This window comes from Rhea americana, unplaced genomic scaffold, assembly GCF_003343005.1.
Source record: "Rhea americana isolate MKP2758 unplaced genomic scaffold, rheAme1 scaffold_163, whole genome shotgun sequence".
Classification (NCBI taxonomy): domain Eukaryota; kingdom Metazoa; phylum Chordata; class Aves; order Rheiformes; family Rheidae; genus Rhea; species Rhea americana.
The window spans coordinates 1,614,099-1,634,415 of record NW_028185739.1 but is presented as its reverse complement, the minus strand read 5'-3'; the positions used below and the strand labels follow the sequence as shown (position 1 = coordinate 1,634,415).

At 51.3% G+C, this 20,317-nt stretch overlaps 1 protein-coding gene across 3 annotated transcripts in view; it reads left to right on the top strand.

Annotated features, from left to right (window-relative positions):
* The window catches only part of PLXNA2 (plexin A2), a 165,909-nt gene extending 146,313 nt beyond the window's left edge, over positions 1-19,596 (top strand). For all 3 annotated transcript variants that reach the window (XM_085300421.1, XM_085300420.1, XM_085300418.1), the window contains exons 21-32: positions 1,103-1,245; positions 2,854-3,122; positions 5,511-5,577; positions 6,533-6,679; positions 7,117-7,276; positions 7,794-7,897; positions 12,751-12,850; positions 14,634-14,824; positions 15,495-15,664; positions 17,322-17,534; positions 17,823-17,973; positions 19,108-19,596. In XM_085300421.1, coding sequence (XP_085156547.1) covers positions 1,103-1,245; positions 2,854-3,122; positions 5,511-5,577; positions 6,533-6,679; positions 7,117-7,276; positions 7,794-7,897; positions 12,751-12,850; positions 14,634-14,824; positions 15,495-15,664; positions 17,322-17,534; positions 17,823-17,973; positions 19,108-19,203 — 1,811 coding nt within the window. In that variant the 3' untranslated portion in view covers positions 19,204-19,596. The remainder of the gene's footprint in view (positions 1-1,102; positions 1,246-2,853; positions 3,123-5,510; positions 5,578-6,532; positions 6,680-7,116; positions 7,277-7,793; positions 7,898-12,750; positions 12,851-14,633; positions 14,825-15,494; positions 15,665-17,321; positions 17,535-17,822; positions 17,974-19,107) is intronic.
* Positions 19,597-20,317: the final 721 nt, after the last annotated feature.

The window sequence follows — 20,317 nt, the reverse complement described above, 5'->3', positions numbered from 1 at the left end:
GTGCGGGGGCTGCAGCAGCGCGCGTCCCCCGTTGCAGACCTGCTCCGAAGGCCCCTCCAGGCGGGGAGGGGAGGCCCGGGTGTGGGTGGGCGCGCTGGGAGGCGGGCGTTTTCCAGGAGCACGCGAGAGCTGCGCGGCGCGCACGCGGGCTGTCCTCTGAGCTGAACCTCTTCCAGCAGAGAGTCCGGCTGAACGGCTGCTCTCCAGAGTAAGACCGCYGCTGTAAATCTCCCTTTCTCTTCGGCAGCGTGCTTATGAAACAGGGGAGCCCACCCCAGCTGTAGCCACGGAGCTAACACAGAGCAGGTCTCTGGGACAGGAGTTGTTTCTTCCAGCCTAGGGAATGTGTTTCATCCAGTTGGAAGGGAGCTTAGTGAATCAAAGAAAAATAAATAGAAAGCTGAAAATTTCATCGTGTGACCTCTGTGTGCATGGCTAGTTGTACTGAATTTGTTCAGCTGATTTTATAGGGTAGCCTTGAAAGCGTAAGGCAAAAATGAGACCACGACTTATGACTGGGCACAACCTGGCTGGGAGGAAGAGCCCTTGCTGAAGCCAATCTTTTACAGTTTGGAGAAGGAACACAAGCAGCTGTAATATCCCTGTTGATGTTATGTTATAAAAGGAAGAATAAACTCCTTCCTGACCCCTGCAGCAAGTGGTTTCTGCACAGAAGCATCAGATTTGATTATTTTGGCTACTAAAGATAAAGGAAAAAAATAGAAAGGAAAATAGGGGAGGCACTAAGATATGAAAATAGATGCTCATTTTTATCTGCAGCCTTTAAAGATGTTCGAGGTGAGTATACACAGGTGTGAACTGCATACAAATTAAGAAGCATCTTTTGTTCTCAGCATCTGCTCTTTGCAGTGCCTGAATACTCACTCTCAACTGCTGTGAAAGGGTCTCCAAGCATGAGGGTCTATCTAAGCTGCACAGCAAGATCTCCGCTAAAGCAGTTTTCTGAGCTGCTCCATCTACTTTTGTTGATATGCCCCCAAGGAAAGCAGGCAGCTAGCCAGTCGCGGAGCCCCTGCCCCGCAGTCCGGTTCSCTGAGCTCGTGTTTGATTACATCTCGCTTGTTCTTCTCTTCCTGAATAGCTTTTGCAGAGCTGCAGACGGACATCAATGAATTAACCAGCGACCTGGATCGTTCAGGAATCCCATACCTTGACTATCGGACGTACGCGATGAGGGTGCTTTTCCCAGGCATCGAGGACCATCCTGTGCTTCGGGAGCTGGAGGTAATGAACAGGCAGGGCAAACACCCCCATCCAGAGCGCGCAGCTCTTCCTGGGGTGTCCAGAGACTGTTGCTGGCCCCTCTGGGAAACCCGCATGGGAAACCACACGGCAGGGAAGCACTTTGTGCCTTTCACGCTGAATCTTCTCAGAAGCACTGGGGAACAGTAGCAAAATGARCCCAGAGTTCATTTGTACACAGAACCTGGTGTTTTATCTTCATAGCACACTGCTTGCTTCCTCTTGGTTTCTTCCACGCTGCTGCTGTTTTATTGTATTTTATTGTTTTTTATATTGCTGTAGACCAGCAGCAAAGCATGCCGCATAAGTTATTGGTGTCCTTTTAAAGTCCTCCTTAATCACCTTACAATGTAGGGAAAAGCCGTGTGCCTRGGAGCATCCTACTGCTGCTATTTCATGGCATGTCCACAGGAGGGCAAGTGCTTTGCCTAGGCATGGCCTGCTGCTGGCTTTGCTGTAAGCAAGCATTTTAATTGCCCTCTTTTTCTTTTCCTCCACAATGTGCGTGAGAATCTCTGTGTTTCACTCAGCTGCAGCTTCGTTTAGGTGGTGAATTAAGAGAGCCCCTATAAATTAATTCTGTCAAGTCTCTTCTGAAGATAAAAGGCTTTGCAGGAGGGTCAGAAGTGGTCAGTGGGCTACCTACAAGTGCTAGGTAGCGTTAATCCGCTGACTTGGATTCTTCTCCATCAAGCCACCAGCAGTGAGCAGGTGTCGTGGTGTTAGTGAGCCTTGCGCTGGTTGTCCTTGAACCAGCATCTCCCAGCCGCATTCGCCGGCCCCGCATTTTCCAGTCCCACACATTATGTTCACTGTTTAAATTGCCAAATAAGCTGATCCTCTAACAAACAAATACGAATGCTCATGAAAAACAGAATTGCAGAAGTGATAAATGTGTTGCCAATTACACAGTTGCTTAATTATGTAACGTTAGTAAAACCAATACATAAGTCTCCAAGATGTTTGTTAAAGAGTTGCTTAATGTAGTTCATCATTTTCACTCGTAATGAATTACTCGAATCTGGAACTGGCTGAAAGCCTCAATTAATTTTTTACACTTGTCTCATAATAAAGCAATAGTCTAAATTAGTATTTAATTTACTTATAGGAGTGTCACTTTTTATGCAGAACAAGCAAAATTGTGTGTCATTTATAGGGCCGTTAGCCTCAAAGCAGCAGCTTTATGGCATGCAGAGTCCAATTCTGAGCAATGGTTGAGGCAAGCAGCACTGGAAATGCTCAGAGAGTCCAAAAAATCTGGTGTTTGCTGAGGATGGCCACAGCTCGGGACACGCTTTGGGCTGCTGAGCCCCGGGAGGTCTGGCCGTTCCCACCCAGGCAGCGCGCTGCTGCTGCAGAGCCTGGGACAGCACCACTGTCCCAATCTCCCGCGCTTTGTTCTTGGGGAACGTTGTAGTTCCTGGTGCCTCGGTCCAAAACGAAAGGGCTTGAGCACTGGGGGTTGTCCTGCTGTTCGCCGGTCGCGCGGCCGGCCAAAGGGAGGAAGCAGAGGACTCCGTGGTGCCTGCGGTTCCGGTCCCTCGTCCTCCGGCCGCCTCGGCTGACGGGACGCGCTCTCGTCCGCTGCAGGTCCAAGGGAACGGGCAGCAGAATGTGGAGAAGGCCTTGAAGCTCTTTGCGCAGCTGATCAACAACAAAGTGTTTCTGCTGACGTTCATCCGAACGCTGGAGCTGCAGCGCAGCTTCTCCATGCGCGACCGCGGCAACGTGGCCTCCCTCATCATGACGGGCCTGCAAGGCAAGCTGGAGTACGCCACCGACGTGCTGAAGCAGCTGCTCTCCGACCTCATTGAGAAGAACCTGGAGAACAAGAACCACCCCAAACTGCTTCTGCGCAGGTACGGCACGCGCGTGGGGCCGGGCTGGCGAAGGGGGCGGTCGGCCGGCGCTGCCGCCCGGGTCCTGCGGCAGCTGCAGGGCTGGCGTGTCTCCCCACCGCGATGGAGGCGGCCGCGGCCCTGGGAGCTCCTGCGTGTCCAGGGCGCTCTCTGCGGCCAGACCTCTGGGGGACCTCTGGAGATTGCCCAGTCCAACCCCCTGCTCGAGCAGGGTCACCTGGAGCACGTTGCACAGGATCGCGTCCGTGTAGGTTTGGAGGATCTCCAGAGAAGGAGATGCTCCGGGTGACCTGCTCYGGTGCTCCGTCAGAAGTTCTTCCTACAGCTGGCGTTTCGGCCGCAAACGCGCCGTCCGGCCCGGAGCGCCCGCGGGCTCCTCGGGCCTCAGGAAGCGCGTGAAACTCCCCCGGCTGCGACGTTTTGCTCCGAGTTATTAGCAAATGATCAGCCACAAAGCGAGGCGCTGTTTCTTATTTTCTGAGCTCTCTGGTGGCAACGCTTGATAACTGATGCTCATTTTTTTTCTCTTTCTTCTGCTTTTTTCTTTCCTCTCTCTTTCTTCCGCTACTACCCCTTGCGGGAGACAGCAAAAAAGTCAATATTAAATTAAGTAGATATTTCGGTCCCTGGCATAGAAAACATGTAGCAGTTCAGAGACGTAGATAAAGCAAGGGGAAATTAATAAAATACGTATTTATTTGGGGGGGCTCTCAGCTCTTCTTGTTTAGGTTTGCTTTCTCGCCTCGGTGCGTCAGAGGCTTTTCCGCCGGCGCCCGGCTGCTTTGCGGAGCCGTCCCCGCCGCGTGCTTCGCCCCCGCTCCGCGGCCAGCACGAGAGGGGGGTTCTCCGAGTTCGGGGACGGCCCCTCGCCGGAGCTGGTTTATATTTTTGGAGGCAGAGCTGTAACAGCAGCTCGGAGCCCGGGAGGTAGGAACGGGACCCGCGTCCCTGGTAGAGGCGCCGCGGGCGCGCGGGAGCAGCGGGCGCGCGGGAGCAGCGGGCGCGGGAGCAGCGGGCGTGGGAGCAGCAGGGATGCGGGAGCAGCGGGCGCGGGAGCAGCGGGGGCGCAGGAGCAGCGGGGACGCGGGAGCAGCGGGGCACGGGAGCAGCTCGCGCTGCCTCTGGCCCGCAGGCTCGCGCCAGCTCCTCTGTCAAACTCCGTAGTGCCCCGTTATTGCCGTCGTGCAAGACCATCCGCGTGCAGCTGACAGGAGCTGGACGCAGCGTTAGCTCATTAGTAGTGTTAATTAGGAGGTTTGCCATTCTTAATTTAATAGTCTATTCGCAAAGCAGAGTATTAGGGGGATATTCAGCCTGAAGTCTGGAACGCGTCTTTCCACGTTGTGAGATTTTTCTCCCGTTCCTTCGTTTGACTGCGCAGCGGGCCCCGTTCGCCGCACTTCAGGGCTCGCTGGCGAGGCTCAGGGCTCCTATTTCTTCTCCTTTACTGGGTCACCAAAATATTTTAAACAGGAGAACAATAAGCGTGTCCATCTGTAGGATGAATTTTTTGGCAGTTAATCAATTCAGGCTTAAATTCTTTGGGGATCTGCAGACGTTTTCACAAATTCCCGGCAGATGTTGCGATCCTACCAGATAATAGATAACGTAACCCTGGGTCTCTTTGCAGGCTGGAGTCAGGTTTTGTTTGCTGAAATCTGCAGCTCCTGTTTATAGCTGATCGGATTAACGATATGATGAAACCCTGTTGCTTCTCCAGCACGTGTTTTTCATTAGCGTCTGCGAGCTGCGTGCAGTCCCTAATTCAGGGCAGCGATGCCCGTGGGGCAGAGCATGGAAAGCTGCTCTGGAGATGGACGGTGACTCGCTTCGGGCCGGTGGCTGGGGCAGAAATGGTCTCGGTGCAGCGATCGGTCTGCCGCAGCAGCAGCTCTTTGCCCGCCGGCACCAACCCTGCAGCTCGGGCACCACCTGCCCTGCCCCGGCAAAAGGGGCCATCGCGGTCCCTGTCCTGCAGCGCCAGCGTTAAAACCTCTCATTAGGAGCCATTGTATTTAAATTAGAGCTGATCTGGGGCACAGCGCGGGGTGGTGGTGGCAGAAAGCTGCAGTTTCCCTGCCGTTGTCCCCGYTTGCCAGCGACCGCTGCAAATCCCAGTGATTTAYCAGCCGGGCTGTAATTTGTGGCGCRTGCGAGGAGCCGAGTGTCACCCGGCGCCCGTCACCGTGCCRTYGGGGCTGTCAGCTGGGCAGGCCATGCTGTCAGCTCCGCACGGTGGGGAAGTGGCCCCTGCCAGGCTGGCCCCTCCGGCTGCGTTCCTGCTGGAGCGACGGCCGCGGGCTGCGGATCGGGTCTCCTGTGCCTGGCCGTTGGGGCCGATTTTGTGTGCAACGTGCATGTGACGGAGTGTCCTCCYGGCTTCCCTAGGACGGAGTCGGTGGCTGAGAAGATGCTGACCAACTGGTTTGCCTTCCTCCTCCACAAGTTCCTCAAGGTAAGGGAGCGATGGAGCCGAGACCCTCGTGCACCCCTTTGCATTTTTCCTGCTTCCAGAGTGCTCATCCAGCCATCCACCGGGTGAACCTGGGCTTGAAACTGCTCAACGAGACTCGAAGCAAAGCGGCTTACTAGCAAGGCAGGGAGCTGGAGACTTGTTGAAARATGCCCGTCAGTCGGCCCCGAGGCTGCCTGGTGCGCCCGGCAGACCTGCAGCGGGGCGGGTGCCAGAAGGCCATCAGCCCAGTCCCTCTAATGCCTCGTGCAAGCAGACGAGGCCTCCAGGGTGGGCTTTGCAGAGAGCAGGGGTTGGGGCAGCCAGCCTGCCTCCCAGCACAGTACCCTTTTTAYCTGTCTTCTTCAGTGTAGCCTGAAATTTCACATGAGAGAGTTTGCCTTGCTTCCCCTGAGYCCTGTTTACAGGTTAATGAATCTCCCTCCTTGGGAGAATGTTTTCTGCTGTTCAGTTTAACTTCCCCTGGCTTTGGTTTCACCTCATTTCAGCTAGCTGTGTCCCCCAGAGTACTCCAAACAAATCACCCTCCTGAGCGCTTCCACCTCTGTAGTGCTGAGGGGCAATTACCACTTACACCGCCGTGCCTGGGCTTCTGTGGTTTTTAACTATACTTTTGCTTTTGGAAGYACCACAGAACTTGCTTCATGGGAGCAAACAATGAGGACTAGATCTCAAATTCCCCCTTTTTTCAGCAGTATAGGATTTAGCAAGCCAAGGACAGCATCCCCATCGAGTAATGGATCTCCTGGTTTTGGGTATCCTCTCTAGGCACTGCTGGGAACTGCAAGTCTGGCTTACACATGTGCTAAAGATTAAGGCAATGGGGCTGTGCATCCCCTGAAATCAATCATGAGCAAAATCTGTCTGCAGGCAAGTTGCCCTGGAGGAGATGCACCTTCACCTCTGTGTTAGTTTTGGTGTCTGTCTCATTGTGCAGGAATGTGCTGGAGAGCCCCTTTTCATGCTCTACTGTGCCATCAAGCAGCAGATGGAGAAAGGCCCAATTGATGCCATCACAGGAGAAGCCCGTTACTCCCTGAGTGAGGATAAGCTGATCCGGCAGCAAATTGAGTACAAAACTCTGGTGAGTGATCACTGTAGAAGCTGAGTGTGAGCTATTCTGACATTTAGGCTAGTGATTTGGGCACTACCATGAAGCTTCCTACCAAGTCTCCAGTATAAACCACAGCACTGAAGCCAGTGCAATAATCTATAATATCCTCAAAGCTACAAATCTAAGGTAAAGCCTTTGGCTGCTAGAGCCATGCCCAAGTTAGGTATGTACCTAATTTGCATGTACAAATAGCCTGAGCTAAGGTTTTGAAGGCAGAGTTTGAGGGGAACATTTTACCTCCTCATGCACTGAMCATTTTCTTCTCTCTAGGAAAGGACAATGGACTAAATGCAGCAGCCATTTTCTTCAAATGAGAATTAGTTGTTGTGTGGTGGATGTTGTTACTGTTCTGCTGGATGCTTGTCTGAAGCCCTTTAGAGAAAGGTCTGGTTCTCCTTCCATTCCAGATCCTGAACTGTGTAAACCCGGATAATGAGAACAGTCCAGAGATCCCTGTGAAGGTGCTGAACTGTGATACCATCACTCAAGTCAAAGAGAAGATCCTAGATGCAGTATACAAAAATGTCCCATATTCTCAAAGACCAAGAGCTGTTGACATGGACTTGGGTAGGAGCCTCCCTTCCTTATTAAAGAGACTGTTATTATCAGTGATTTTTAGTGGGATTTGCAGAGTTTAAAGGCTAGAGTTGAGGCTTGGGTTACCTGCCCAACTATACCCACACTTCTTCCCCAAGCAAGTGTGGATGCTGCTCCTGCCAGATAAGTTTTGATCTCTCTGGGATCAGCTAATTGTCCATTGCCCAGTGAGCAAATAATTTAAGTCTCCTTCACTCTGCTGAGCAAAGCTTTTCCACAAGGTTGTGTATCTTCCCAGAGCTGAGGGGGCAGCGGGTCTGGAAAGGTTCTGCTTTTAGCTGCAAGAAAACTGCCAGTATGAAYTATAGTTGTAAGATTTGAGAGTTAAGAAAAGAATTTGGCTTTCTCTGAATGCCTCTTACTGGGAGACAGGCTTTTCTGTAGGCTCATCTGTCAAGTAGTTTCTTGGGCCAGAAGTGGCTGGAGCCCGTTAGTATCTCTTGCGTCTCTGACCRTCGCGTCTGCCTGGCTTTCGTCTCTTGTGCAGAGTGGCGCCAGGGCCGGATAGCTCGTGTGGTCCTGCAAGATGAAGACATCACCACCAAGATTGAAGGAGATTGGAAACGCTTGAACACCCTGATGCATTATCAGGTAAGAAACTAGGCCCAGCAGAGAAGTCCCAGAAAGCTGCTGAGTGGAAGGAAAAGTAAAGCAGAAATTTATTTCCCAAATGTCTCATCTACCAAGGCAGGCAGGGAGGTCACGTTTGTATGATAAACCAGAATGGCTCTACGTGCTCATGCATTAAACAGGAAAGCAACCTTGACATGGATCTTAAAGAAACCAGCAGAGTTGAAAATTGGCTAAATTAAAAATGCCAGCGGCTCTTGTGAGATAGACAGAGCACTGGAGAGGGCTGAGCTGCCACCGCTGGAGTTGCGGGGCCGGGGGGGGGACTGCATGCGGATGAGCCTGGGGTCTGTGGCTGAGGCAAACAGAGGTACAGCTGGGGAGCACCAGGAATTTCGGCTGTCCTCTGAAGCATGACGAACCCCCCATGATCAGACAGGCAGTCTCAGTGGCAACTGCTCTGTCACACTCATGATCTTCCTACATGTTGATTCCTGATCGTCATGCAAGAAGCAAAGGAGGGAAAGGGAATATTTACTTCAAATACCGTCGTGTGTGAGACTCAAGGGGACGTTGCTGTGAGTTACAGGACAAAGCTAAGTCAAGCAAGGGTGAATATCAGGAGCTACTTCTTGGCAGCCTAACATCAAGTCTGCTAAATTTCAGACCAAATCTTCCAGGACAAGTAACAGGGGTTTTGCCACTGAAGTTGTATAAAGTTAGGCTGCACAGTGAAGATGCTTTATTTTGCATTGGCCAGGGTGGAGTGGATGACCYCAGAATTTTTTCCTATCTTTAACTTTTGCAGCCTGAGTGCCCCAGTGCAGCCCAGGCTGTTTCGGATAGGTGCCTATCGTTGGAAAGGGCTCCTAATGGTGTGTGAAAAATGTCAAAAGAGGTAGAGAAAGGGCTGAAGAAAGTTAAGATAAGAGGAATCAAAGGCCTGTCTGCAGCGGGAGATAACTGCATTAATTGGGTCCTGTAACCTACTACTGTCCATCACTACCTACACTGGAGTGTTTAGTATTTAATCTGGCATGTTTCGGTGTTTATATGTCGTCTCGAGTCCATCAGCGTGACTCCTGCTGTGTAAGTTGAATGCGAGCCAGTATTGACAGCAGCCGTATAATCAGGGAGTGAGGCAGAGGGAAAGGCATAAATATGCAAAGTGCATGTAAAAAAGCAGCTCTAGAGGCAACTTTTCCAAGCAGCCTGAAGGATTTAAACACAGGTTATCTTAGAAATCTCATGGGAGTTGGGCATATAAATTCCATTGTTGGCTTTTAGAATCTGTTTTACCTGACAGTTGCGAGGGATTAACCAACATGCAGGGAAGCAGTAAGACTTTATTATGTCTTGATCTTTAAAAGTCATCTAAGGAAGTCAGAAGTGAAATTTAGGTTTGTCTGRTGTGTTGGGTGCTAGGGGAGGGAGTACTTTTATTTTAGTGCCTGTGGGAAAGCTGAGCCAGAACTTTACCCTTAAAATAAATGAAATCCTTACAGCACTCAAGACACGGCAGCTATTCTTACCATTTGAATGTCAGTTTTGCTCTGGAACAAAGTAAAAGTTTGCTGCCAAATATCTAAGTAGGTAACGATTGCACATGCCTCTCCGAGCTCTGGCCAGAACTCTGAGCAGCCAGAATAGAGCTGTTGAAGCCATAAAAAGAAGCCAAGTTCTCTGCACTGCAACAGAAATCTTGTCAAGGCAGGGCTTTTGCCAAAAACAAACAGCAGGGTTTTCTGTATTCCTACCAGGGTTTTTTTCTGTTTGAGTAATACATGTTTTTATTAGGTATCAGAAATACAGATGCTCCAGAGCTGCACAGTAAAACAAACATGTGGGCAAAGGCGCAGCTTAGGAGAGAGCATAAAAGCATCTGGGTTTTGGCACTGCTCTCCCACCGTTTTAACCAAGAGCATCCAAGCAAAGAGGCAGGGCCTGGCGAAGGAGCGGCCAGGGAGTCTTGTCACCGGCAGGAACGTGGGAAGGGGAAACTAGCCGCTATAAAACAAGCGTGGTTCAAGCCGAAAAACGAAATGCAAATTCCTCTGACTTCCAGAGGACCAGGGAAGTAGGTGTTCACCTGTTTCTAGAAATGATAAATATTAGCTCTGCAAAGCTGTCTCCATCTCTGATTCAGAGCTGGCCTCCTTTGCTTGGTCAGAGGTCTTTCCCCTTGCCATATACTCCAGGAGTAATCACTGGAACAGGAACCAGAAAGTCCTTGAGCCTCAAGTCTTGTGTCTGACCAATTTCTGGGCTTCGCTCGCTCCGCAGCCCTATTCCCTGCTGCTCTTCCGCGTTCGAGAGCCAGCTCTTGCCACGGACCGCACCAGCCTCCCTCCTCACCATGCTCAGTGTCAGTGTGATGAGGTTTTTTGTAGGACAGTTATTCAATTCCAAGGCTTTCTTCACTCCGGCTTTCTTCACTCCACCTTTCTCCACTAGAATTTTACACTGTATTTTCTACATATTTAGGATGATAAAAATACACCATATAGCTGCATCAATTGATAAAATATATTTTTCTTGGGAACCCTTATCATGTAAAAGCCAAATAGGATTTTAAAAGAAATATTAATCTTTCTGTAATGTTTTTGAACAGCCTTATAGTACTATATAGAGAACTCTATGCCTGCTGCTATTTCTTCATTTATAAAAGTAGATTTATAGGTTAAATAGGTATAATTCATTGTTTAAGTCTCTGGAGCTTTTACACTAAGTTATAAAGAATCGTATTTCATTTGTATAGTATCCTTTTGGTTTCATGTCTATTAAACTCAGTGGGAGAGTCTCACCCCCATGTGGTTTTACTAAAGTAAAATGAATCACTGAATTTAATATCAAATGATTTACAGTGGCTCACGCAGGGTTAACTCAGAGGCAGCAAAGCGTGAATACCTGTCAGCCACTGGGAGTCCGGAAGGGCTGGGAGATTAGAAAACTATTTTAAATGAAAAGTTAGAAGCAGAGAGGGACGATTTGTGTAGAAAATGAGGTCCAGGAGCCAGCAGTGTCTTGGCAGTGGAGCGTCCACCTGGAGCTGGTTAGCGTTGCTGGTGTCCCTAGCTGCTCCAGGACTGCTGCTCTCCTCAGCCCAGCTCTTTTTTTTTTCCTTTCTTTAAGCTGTTTCACACAGCACATTTCCAGAGARTGGAAAAATCGGAATATTTATAAAGTTGCAAAACAGTCAGCGGGTTTCTTGAGTGTCCCTGGGGTCTTACGGGAGCGCGGCAGCAGCGCGGTGAGATGAGGAAGGAATGTGTGTTACATCTGACGGTAATTTGTATGCTGGTGGGATTTAGCTGACAAGAGCGGTTCGACCCCAAATTTCGAGAGCGCGAGTGCTGCATGCCGGGGGGGGGTCTGCAATACCCCTCCGCTAGCTCAGCGCAGCGCAGCGCGGGGGAATTGCATCCCCGCGCGGCAGCTGGGAATCGCTGCCTCCGCGGCCGCCTTCGCATCCCGCGCGCCGGAGCACTCGGGTTTCTGCGGGCTGAAACTGAACTGAAGTGGCAGCTAATAACAGCCTAAGAAAATAATATCACCGCTGATTGTTTCTTCCATTGACTTAATAAATTGGATGAAGTGRGGCAGGAATAGCGGAGGAAATAACAGAGGCGTTGAAGTGTTTTGCTTAGGAATATCTCACTTTTGCACTGTGAAGTACAGGCGACTATTATTTCCACTATCACTAGCAATAATAATAACTCGCCTTTACATGAAACCTTTCATTTAGCAGAACCCAAGCCCTGCGGGGAGCGTTACGCGTTAAAAGTTGTTCCGTTGCTAAGTGGAGCCCGCAGCTCGTGCTGCAGCGGCAGCAGTCGCCGCTTCCCTTGATGGCGTGGGGAGGTTCCTGGGAAGCAAAGTGTAGCTCCTACTCCAGAGCTTGCCTGAAACTCCCATGTGAACTTCCCTAGATCCTGAATTTAATTACGTTCTGGAGAGCAGCGCGGTGGGACCCCGGCTTTGGACAGAGCGATGTTCCCAGGGCAGGTCCCCGCGGAGCTCTGCTCTCCGCGCCTGCTCTCGCACGTTCCCGTGTAAAAGGACTAATGCTCCTTCCTGGCAAATAGCGGAGGACTCGGTCCCCAAAGCACTTTCTCTGCTGTGCAGAGACATTTCTTCCGTGTAGCTCCTCTAAGTAATTYGTGGGCGCGTCCCCACGGCATGTCAACCCCGGCACCGGTGGCTTTCCCTCCCCTTCTCCTGCCGCGCTGCGCAGTGGGGCTCCGAGGGCAGAACTGGGAGCTGCTCAGGTCTGTTCCCTGCACGCCTGTGCAGTCCTAATTAACCAAAATACGGTATTAAAAAAAAAAAAAAAAAGAAAAAAAAAAAAAAAAAAAAAAAAAAAAAAACTTCCAGTGACTTAGATTTACAGGGAGGGTAAAATTAAACATGGCTACTAAAATTACTACAACAGAATCTTGTTAGCACAAATATTCATTTATAGTTTGACTTCCCAGCATTTAATTCCTTCCCTGCTGCAACACAGAGACTGACAATTTAATACTTTAAAGATGGCTTTATGACTTGTTCAGCTGTAAATCAAACTTTTAAAGTTCATAAAAATTGTTAAAATAAAAAATGGTTTAATGGGAATGTTTTATGGTCCATAACATTATTATAGCTGTTTTATTCCCTCTGCATTGTTACTTTAATTGGATCACAACAGGTCTTGAGATTCTCCCTTTTTATTGGATAAGATATAATCTTAAATCAGATCAATCCAAAACGTCTCCAATATGTCTTCTGATCTGCCRCCCCTTGCTGTTGAGCTGGTCCTGGCCCGCCGCAGGGTTCGCCCGCCTCGGTGCGCAAAGCGGCTCTTGCTGATCCTCCCGCCTCTTGCTTTGCCTCCGCAGGTGTCGGACCGCTCGGTGGTGGCTCTYGTTCCCAAGCAGACCTCCTCCTACAATATTCCTGCCTCCGCCAGCATATCCCGGACGTCTATCAGCAGATACGGTGAGCCGCAGGGTTGAGCGGTGGGAACTCGCRGCTCCCAGGCTGCGGCGTGCCGCTCCTGCATGCCGGAGAAGTGTCGCTGGCTCCCGGTTTTCTGCAAGGCAGAGCCGTCCCCGAGTCCCTYGTCAGCCTCTCCTCTAAGAGGACGATCACGACTTCCTAGCTAACGGGTCAAAAATGGGCAAGAAGCTCCGTAACTCGGCGTGCCAGGATCCACGCACCTGGGAGCGCGTTTTTTGCATAATWGCATGGTTAGGCACTTTACAGATGGTCCCCGAAGAGTTTACACTGAATAAATGAGTCTGTTCGGCAGCAGGTGTGCATTTATAGCGCTAAATCCACAATAATAGTAATAATATGCTTCCATAAAAGGTAGCAGTGGAAAATTCTCTAGCACACTGATCTTCCATTATCTTTCATTTTACATAATATTTTGCAGATGAGAGGTCTCCTGACGAACCTGTCTCCTTGTCTTGTTTATAGCTCCCAGGATTTTTGTTTTTTGGTTGTTTTTTTTTTCCCCAAGCGAAGGTACAGCAAAGCCATCGAGTTGGTAAGAGGGTCTTTAGGCAGAAGCCCTGTCAGGCTCTGGGCATCGCACTTCTCACTGTGAAATGCAGTGCACCCAAGAGCGCCTGGTGCTTCCCATTCTCCAGGTGATGGAAAAATCCAAGCTGGGTCGCACAGTGTGCGTCTGAGGTTCTCATCGATCTATGTCAGGTGGAAAAGCCTTTGCGAACTACAAATATGAATTATCATCGCTCATGTTAAGATTAATACTTCTAATTGTGCAGGCAGAATTTAAATGAGATACTTATTTACTTCCCCCATTATATATCAGTACAGAGCTGTGTTTAAAAATAGAATTACTAGATGCTTCCCTAGCTGTCCCTTGTCTTTCTCCTTAATTACATCGGTTGAATACTCATTTATCTCAGCCTTAATCGGGAATGAAGATCTAGCTGGTTCTGTAACGACTCCCGTATTTCCCTCTGCTGCCTTGTGGTTGGCGCCCTTGCCCTGGAGGACTAAGCTGAGGAAGTGCGCGAGGTTCTCGGGGGAGCAAAGGCGTCCAGCGAGGGAGGGAGCGAACCGCGCGCTGCTACGCGCTGGCCTTGCCGCGCTGCTCTGCCCCGTGTCCGGGGCTCGAAGGAATCGTGGGTGGGACCCRAGCAGGCACGTTCTTTGGGAAGCGAGGTTGTCCCGCGTCACCCCGTGGTTTCTAGAGCAGCTACAGGAGAAGCCTCTGGCTCCTCCGCTCGGAGCCTGCCCTCGCTGGCCAGCGAGGAGGGCAGGAGCAGGGAGCCCAGCGGGAAGCGCGTCCCCCGGGCCCAGAGGCCGAATCGACCCGGAGGGGACGCGTTGCTGGCCTGCAGCTCGGTCTGTTGTCAGCGCTTGCCTTGGTCTTCTGTTGCTCTGGTGAAAGCCTCGGGAGCAGAACCGCTTCTTGTGCGGCTTGCGGTTCCTGCCCTTGGCGCCGGCTGTGTCCRGCGGCTTGCTATGAGCTGCACGGTCCCCGCGTTCGGCCTCCGGTGCCGTGGGCGCTCGAGTGCGGGGTTAGTGTCTGCGGGTTGTAACTCGTGGAGGGATCTTCTGCAGAGCTGTATTATTTCAGCTTACATAAGTAGAGGATGCAAACAGCTTGGGAAAAGTTCCACATCCGAGAGCGAGAAGAGAAAGGCTCGAGGCTGAGGGGCTCCGTGATCCTGGTGTCCCTGAGAAGGGGCAGGGGAATGAGGAAAAGTGCTTCGTCTGGGTACGACTGACTTCTCCTGTCTTCCAGACTCTACCTTCCGGTACACGGGCAGCCCGGACAGCCTGCGCTCCAGGGCTCCCATGATCACCCCGGACCTGGAGAGCGGGGTCAAAGTCTGGCACTTGGTCAAAAACCATGACCACGGAGACCAGAAGGAAGGGGACCGAGGCAGTAAGATGGTGTCTGAGATCTACCTGACTAGGTTATTAGCTACAAAGGTAACTGCCTTACACTAACGTTGGCTTAGGAAATGTATAGAGATGCCCTTGAAGCCCCGCTGGCCGTTGATAAGTCTTGCWCGTTCGTTGGGGAAGCTCACCTCCCGGTCGGGGACCGTGCCGGCTCTGCCTCCTGGCCTCCCAGGGGTTAGRTGTGGCCCGCACCAGAGCGCGTTGGTACAGAGACAGGACTGCCCTCGTTTCCTAATACTGCAACCTTACAGTTACAGCTATAAGTTAATGTTATAGCTGTAATACTTCATTCCTTTCCAAGGTATTAAACCTCTAAGAGTTGGAAAGAGACCACAGTGCCCGTAAATTACCAGCTTCTTCTGCCAGCGAAGGTCTTCCTGCCTTTCACCAGGCATTCGTCACTGTAGAGAGTGCAGRTTTGATTTGGAAAGCACAAGAAACTGTATTTCACCCTAGAAATAAAGAGTAAGTGCAGCCCTGAGCAGCTACAGCACAGAGTAATACCCCAGAGCCCTTGCACAGAGCAGTCAGTGTTGCTAAAGAAGTAGATCTTACTRATTCCTGCGGGATCTGTAGCTATCCGTCTGCGGCGCTGCACAGAGCTAGTAACACCATCTGGCGTCCCTCGTGCCTTTGCTGTTTAACCAAGCGTGTGTTCGTCCCGCCCTTCACCTTGTTGGTTGCTGCTCCTATTTAGGGTACACTGCAGAAATTTGTGGACGACTTGTTTGAGACGTTGTTCAGCACTGTGCACCGAGGCAGCGCGCTCCCGCTGGCCATAAAGTACATGTTTGATTTCTTGGACGAGCAAGCAGATAAGCACGGCATCCACGACACAGATGTGCGGCACACGTGGAAGAGCAACTGGTAAGTGTGGAGCAGGGAGACCTGGCTGTTGAGCAGTTCCCCGTGTCCAGGTATGGAAGAGGTGGGGGCAGAGCTTTGGGAAGGGCTTGGACAAAGTTCTGTGGCAGCAAAAGGTGAAACRAACCTTAGGAAAGAGGCAGGTGCCGTTAGGTCCCTTCATTTGTTCCTTAAGTAGCAAAGCACGAGGGCACCTTCGCGCACGCTGCGAGCCCCCTGCACGAGCCGTTCGGGTGCTCCCCACGCAGCGCTGCGCTGCCCTAGAGCCCGTGCAGATGTGACGTGGGGCTTGAGTCCGGTTTGCACCATCCCCTTCCGCTCGGGAGCTGGAGCGCGGGTGCTGGGTTAACCTGCCGGGACCCGCTGCCTCTGGGTCCCCAGCGCCGCTTTCCTTCGCGCGGTGCAGGAGCAGAGGCAGCCTGGGTCAGAGCCGGGAGCCGAGCTCGGCTCCTCGGTCCCCATCGTGGCTCACGCCGCCCAAGCTGCTGCAGCCCGTGAACCCCGGGGCAATGCCAGCCCCCGGGAGCCCCTGGTCGCCCGGGGCCGGTGGCTCGCGGGACGCGGGCTCGCTGCCTTTCCTCGCGCGTGCACCGCGCCGTGCAGGGCCGGCGCGTGCGCGGAGCAGACAGTGCAGCTGGCTGCCCCTTCCCGAACGCTCCCAGAGCTTCCGGGGCCGCTGGCAGGGAGAGGAGGCAGCGGGAGGGGGGAAAGGAGCCGGCACCGCGTGCAGGCGACTCCAGCGGCCGCTCAGTTCGGCGCTCTGCAAGCAACGGGAGCTGTTACATCCCTGCCGCTGCTGTTATTTTAGGATTAAGAGCTCTGTGGGTTCGGAATTTACCTCTGTGAGGCAGAAAATAAAAAGCACAACAAACGGTTGCTCCCCGAAGACTTTGTGTTCTCCCCCCAGTCCCTCATGGTTTAAAAAGCCTCTAATCATCACGTCTGCAAAAGCTGGCTTCCCTGCTAAGACTGTGGGAAGCTAAAAACAATTTATTGAAAGCCTTAGAAGAAGGAGTTATTAGGATGAGAATGCTTGAACCACAAATATGGAGGACACTTCTTAAAGCTGTAAAAAAAAGGAGGTGCCAAACAGCCGAGATTACTCTGGGGGAGGCGTCAGGGCTGCCGGGGACGTGGCCGAGCCGTTCGCCTGCGGTGCAGTAAGAGTTAAGGCTGAAGCCTTCGATGCAGCTAGCTGGATAGAGGGAGTTGAGACTTGAAAGGTAATAGAAAGCAGCAGCTGCTTTTTTGATCCTGCTATACAGCCAAAGAAAAAAGGAATAATAATTCCCCTTTGATTGCAAAGGCCTCGGGATTTGGGGACAAAGCCTCTGATCCCTGCTGCACCGCTTCCCCGTGACGGGCTGCGCCGTGGCCAGGCAGCAGATGATTAGCGTGGACTCTGGCAGCATCTCTGCCCCCGGCTCAGCCCTGCACGACAGACTCTCGTGTTAATGAACTGTTTAATGGACTCCTGGTGGAGCCCTGCACCAGCACGCGCCGCTGCACGCAGCGTTGGAGGCATCGCTGCCCTGGGGGTGCCGGAGCCGGCCCCCTCCCGCCGGGGCTCCCCGGCTGCCCACCGCTCTGCCCAGGCAGCCACAGTCACCRTCCTTATTCTTTCACTTAACGTTAATTTTGTTTCTCGATTTCCCTACAGCCTTCCTCTCCGCTTCTGGGTGAATGTAATAAAAAACCCCCAGTTCGTGTTCGATATCCACAAAGGCAGCATCACGGATGCCTGCCTCTCGGTCGTGGCTCAGACCTTCATGGATTCGTGCTCCACCTCAGAGCACCGCCTGGGCAAGGATTCCCCCTCCAACAAGCTGCTCTACGCCAAGGACATCCCCAGCTACAAGAGCTGGGTGGAGAGGCGAGTGTCAGCGTGGGGTGGGAGCCGTGCACGTGCACGGCTGGCCGGCATGCCCTCTTCCTGCCMCTTTTCCTAGGCTGAGTTGCTCCAGAGTGGTGGCTTTGCTCTTTGTGGTAGGTGGGTGGTGCACCAGYGCTGGCTCTTGCAATGAGCCAGTGGGACAGCCCAGCACTGCCCAGTGTTGCTCTTGCTTTCAGCATCTAGTCAGAGACTAAATCCCGAGGAGAAGAGGGGCGTTTTGAGCCTCCATGTTTCTCATGGGCTCCCCTTCACCTTTTATTCTCCCAGGTATTATGCAGACATTGCCAAGCTCCCAGCCATCAGCGACCAAGATATGAACGCCTACCTCGCGGAGCAGTCGCGCCTGCACTCTGCCGAGTTCAACATGCTGAGCGCACTTAATGAGATCTACTCCTACGTCAGCAAATACAGCGAGGAGGTGAGTGTCTCTTTGGCGCTGGGCTGCAGAGTCCATGCCCTCTCCGTGGCACACGCGGTGTGACAGAGGACTCGCGTTGCAGTGTGGTCATCGCTTGCATCCCTGCTGCTCRTATCCGTTCTGTTCATGCACAAAGAGGTTCAGGTCCTGGCCGTGCCAGTAAAGCACTTCCCAGGAGACTGCAGAGCTAAAATACAGTGTGAGCAACTGAATTCCTCACCCTTGGCATTGCCCCAGTGCAACCCACTCCTAAATGCAGTGGAAAATTGTCATGACCCAGTGAACCTCCCCAGAAGCATCCACGTCTTCTGGGAACAGTGTGGCACAAATCCCATGTTGCAGAGATGCAGACTCCTATTTGCAAAAAAATCCTGGCAGCATGAGCTCCTTTAATGAATGCATCACTTGAAACCAAGTTCTCACCATCTGTTCCACCCCTTCATTTCACTGTAAGAAGAACCTATTTTGCAATTACATCCATTAAAAGGAAGGGTTTTGTCATTTAATTGCATGTATGTATTTGTGATACAATGCCACAACCATTTTCCGATTAAGGTCTAAAATCTCATAACTTTCATACTAAATGAGACAGGAAATGTAGAGTGGAAGGTACAAGTGTGGGAATGATTGTGTTGTGCTGGTAATGTGCGCTGAACAGTCCAACAAATAAATCAGCGTGACTCTGGAATGGCACAGCACTCGCCGATTTGCTTTGCCATTTATTATTTAGGTTTCTTTGTTGGAGCAAAGCTAAGGGAAAGGATTTATTGTAGCTGCAAAACCTCAGCAACTGAATTTTGTGTGCACTTTGGCTGGAAGGAAATCTCGAACCAGAGAAAGGTTCGTCAGTGTTGCACTGTCCCAAAGCCATTAGGTGTCTGTTGCTACTCTATCGCCCAGGGAAGCACTAGGCATTGCTTGTGCCGGTACTGTACGCTGCACCCGTCCGAGAAACCTGCCTATGGAACCACCAAGAGCAGATGTATCCGGTGATCTTCACCGAGTCTCTGTGCATCCCACCCATCCCCATTTTGAGAAGCTCACGTTTCCGAACGCACACCCAGCACTACCCGACCCCTCTCTCTCGCACTGACTTTTTCTTCTTTCTCTCCCCCCTCTTTTTTTTTGTACCAGCTCATTGGGGCTTTGGAGCAGGATGAACAGGCACGTAGGCAGCGTCTGGCGTACAAAGTAGAACAACTTATTGGTGCCATGTCTATCGAGAGCTGAAGAAAGGCCGTGATGCTCTCGGAGAGGAGCAGAGTATTGCAAGGACTCTCGGGAACCAAGAGCGAGAAGACGCAAGAAAGGCACTGGACACACACAAACACCGAAGGGTTTTCCGGAGGGAGCAGACACTGGCCCAAGGACTTACTGTGTTCAAAACCACACAGAATGCAGTTCGAAAAGRTGGGGCAAAAAATAGACAAAGCATCTCAATCAAAATCACATCAAGATGGATCAATTTTTCAAGTGTACCTGGAAAGAAGGAACCTGGATGTCTCCATGACTGCTGCTTTGCATGAAAATTGTTTGATGTATATTAGGAAATAAAACTTTATTTAAATGGGTTTTTTTAAAAAAAAAAGAAAAAGAAAAAAAAATAAATAGAATGAAAAACCACAGAGGCCACAGCGATAATCCTGGCAACACAGCTCAATTCCAATTTCCGTCTTCATGAGATTCCCGAGGTATGCGGCTCGGACCCTGTGAATGGACCCTTACGCCAATAGGAAAGTTTGGAAAAGAGAAATTTTCTTCTTTCTGGGATCTTGTAAAAATATGAGCACAAGTTTGCACCAAACCTTTTTACACAAGTGAGATAAGTTTAGCCAGGAGAAGGTTCAGTGGCAGAGTAAATTATAGGCACTAGAAGAAACTTTACCTGAACTGCAAAACCACCAGATCATCCAACCTGTCTTGAAATCCAGCTTTATCTATGTATTTATATAGTGTCTATATATATATATATATATATATTTTTTAAATCCCGTTTACTGTTGAATGAGGAAGGATCTGATTTTAAATGCTCTCCCCGTTCTGTCTGCGCCCCGCGCGCCCCCGGCCGCGGTGCTCCGCGGTGCCGGTGCCGGTGCCGGCGCGGCGGGTTTTCTGCAGGTGCAATTTGAGCGGCTCGGGCAGAGCGTTCCTCGCCGCGTTCCCGTGCGTCGGTGGTGTTTTGCGGCAGCCGCATCTGATTTCTTGCAGTAAAAACGAACGAAACCCCGATGTTTACAGTGAGTGATACTTGAAAAGACTACGCTTAGCGAGATGCAGTATTTATTGCTTTTCCTGTTCGAGCCGCAGACGAGATCGGGGCAGACTCTGGGGGGACCCGCCGCCC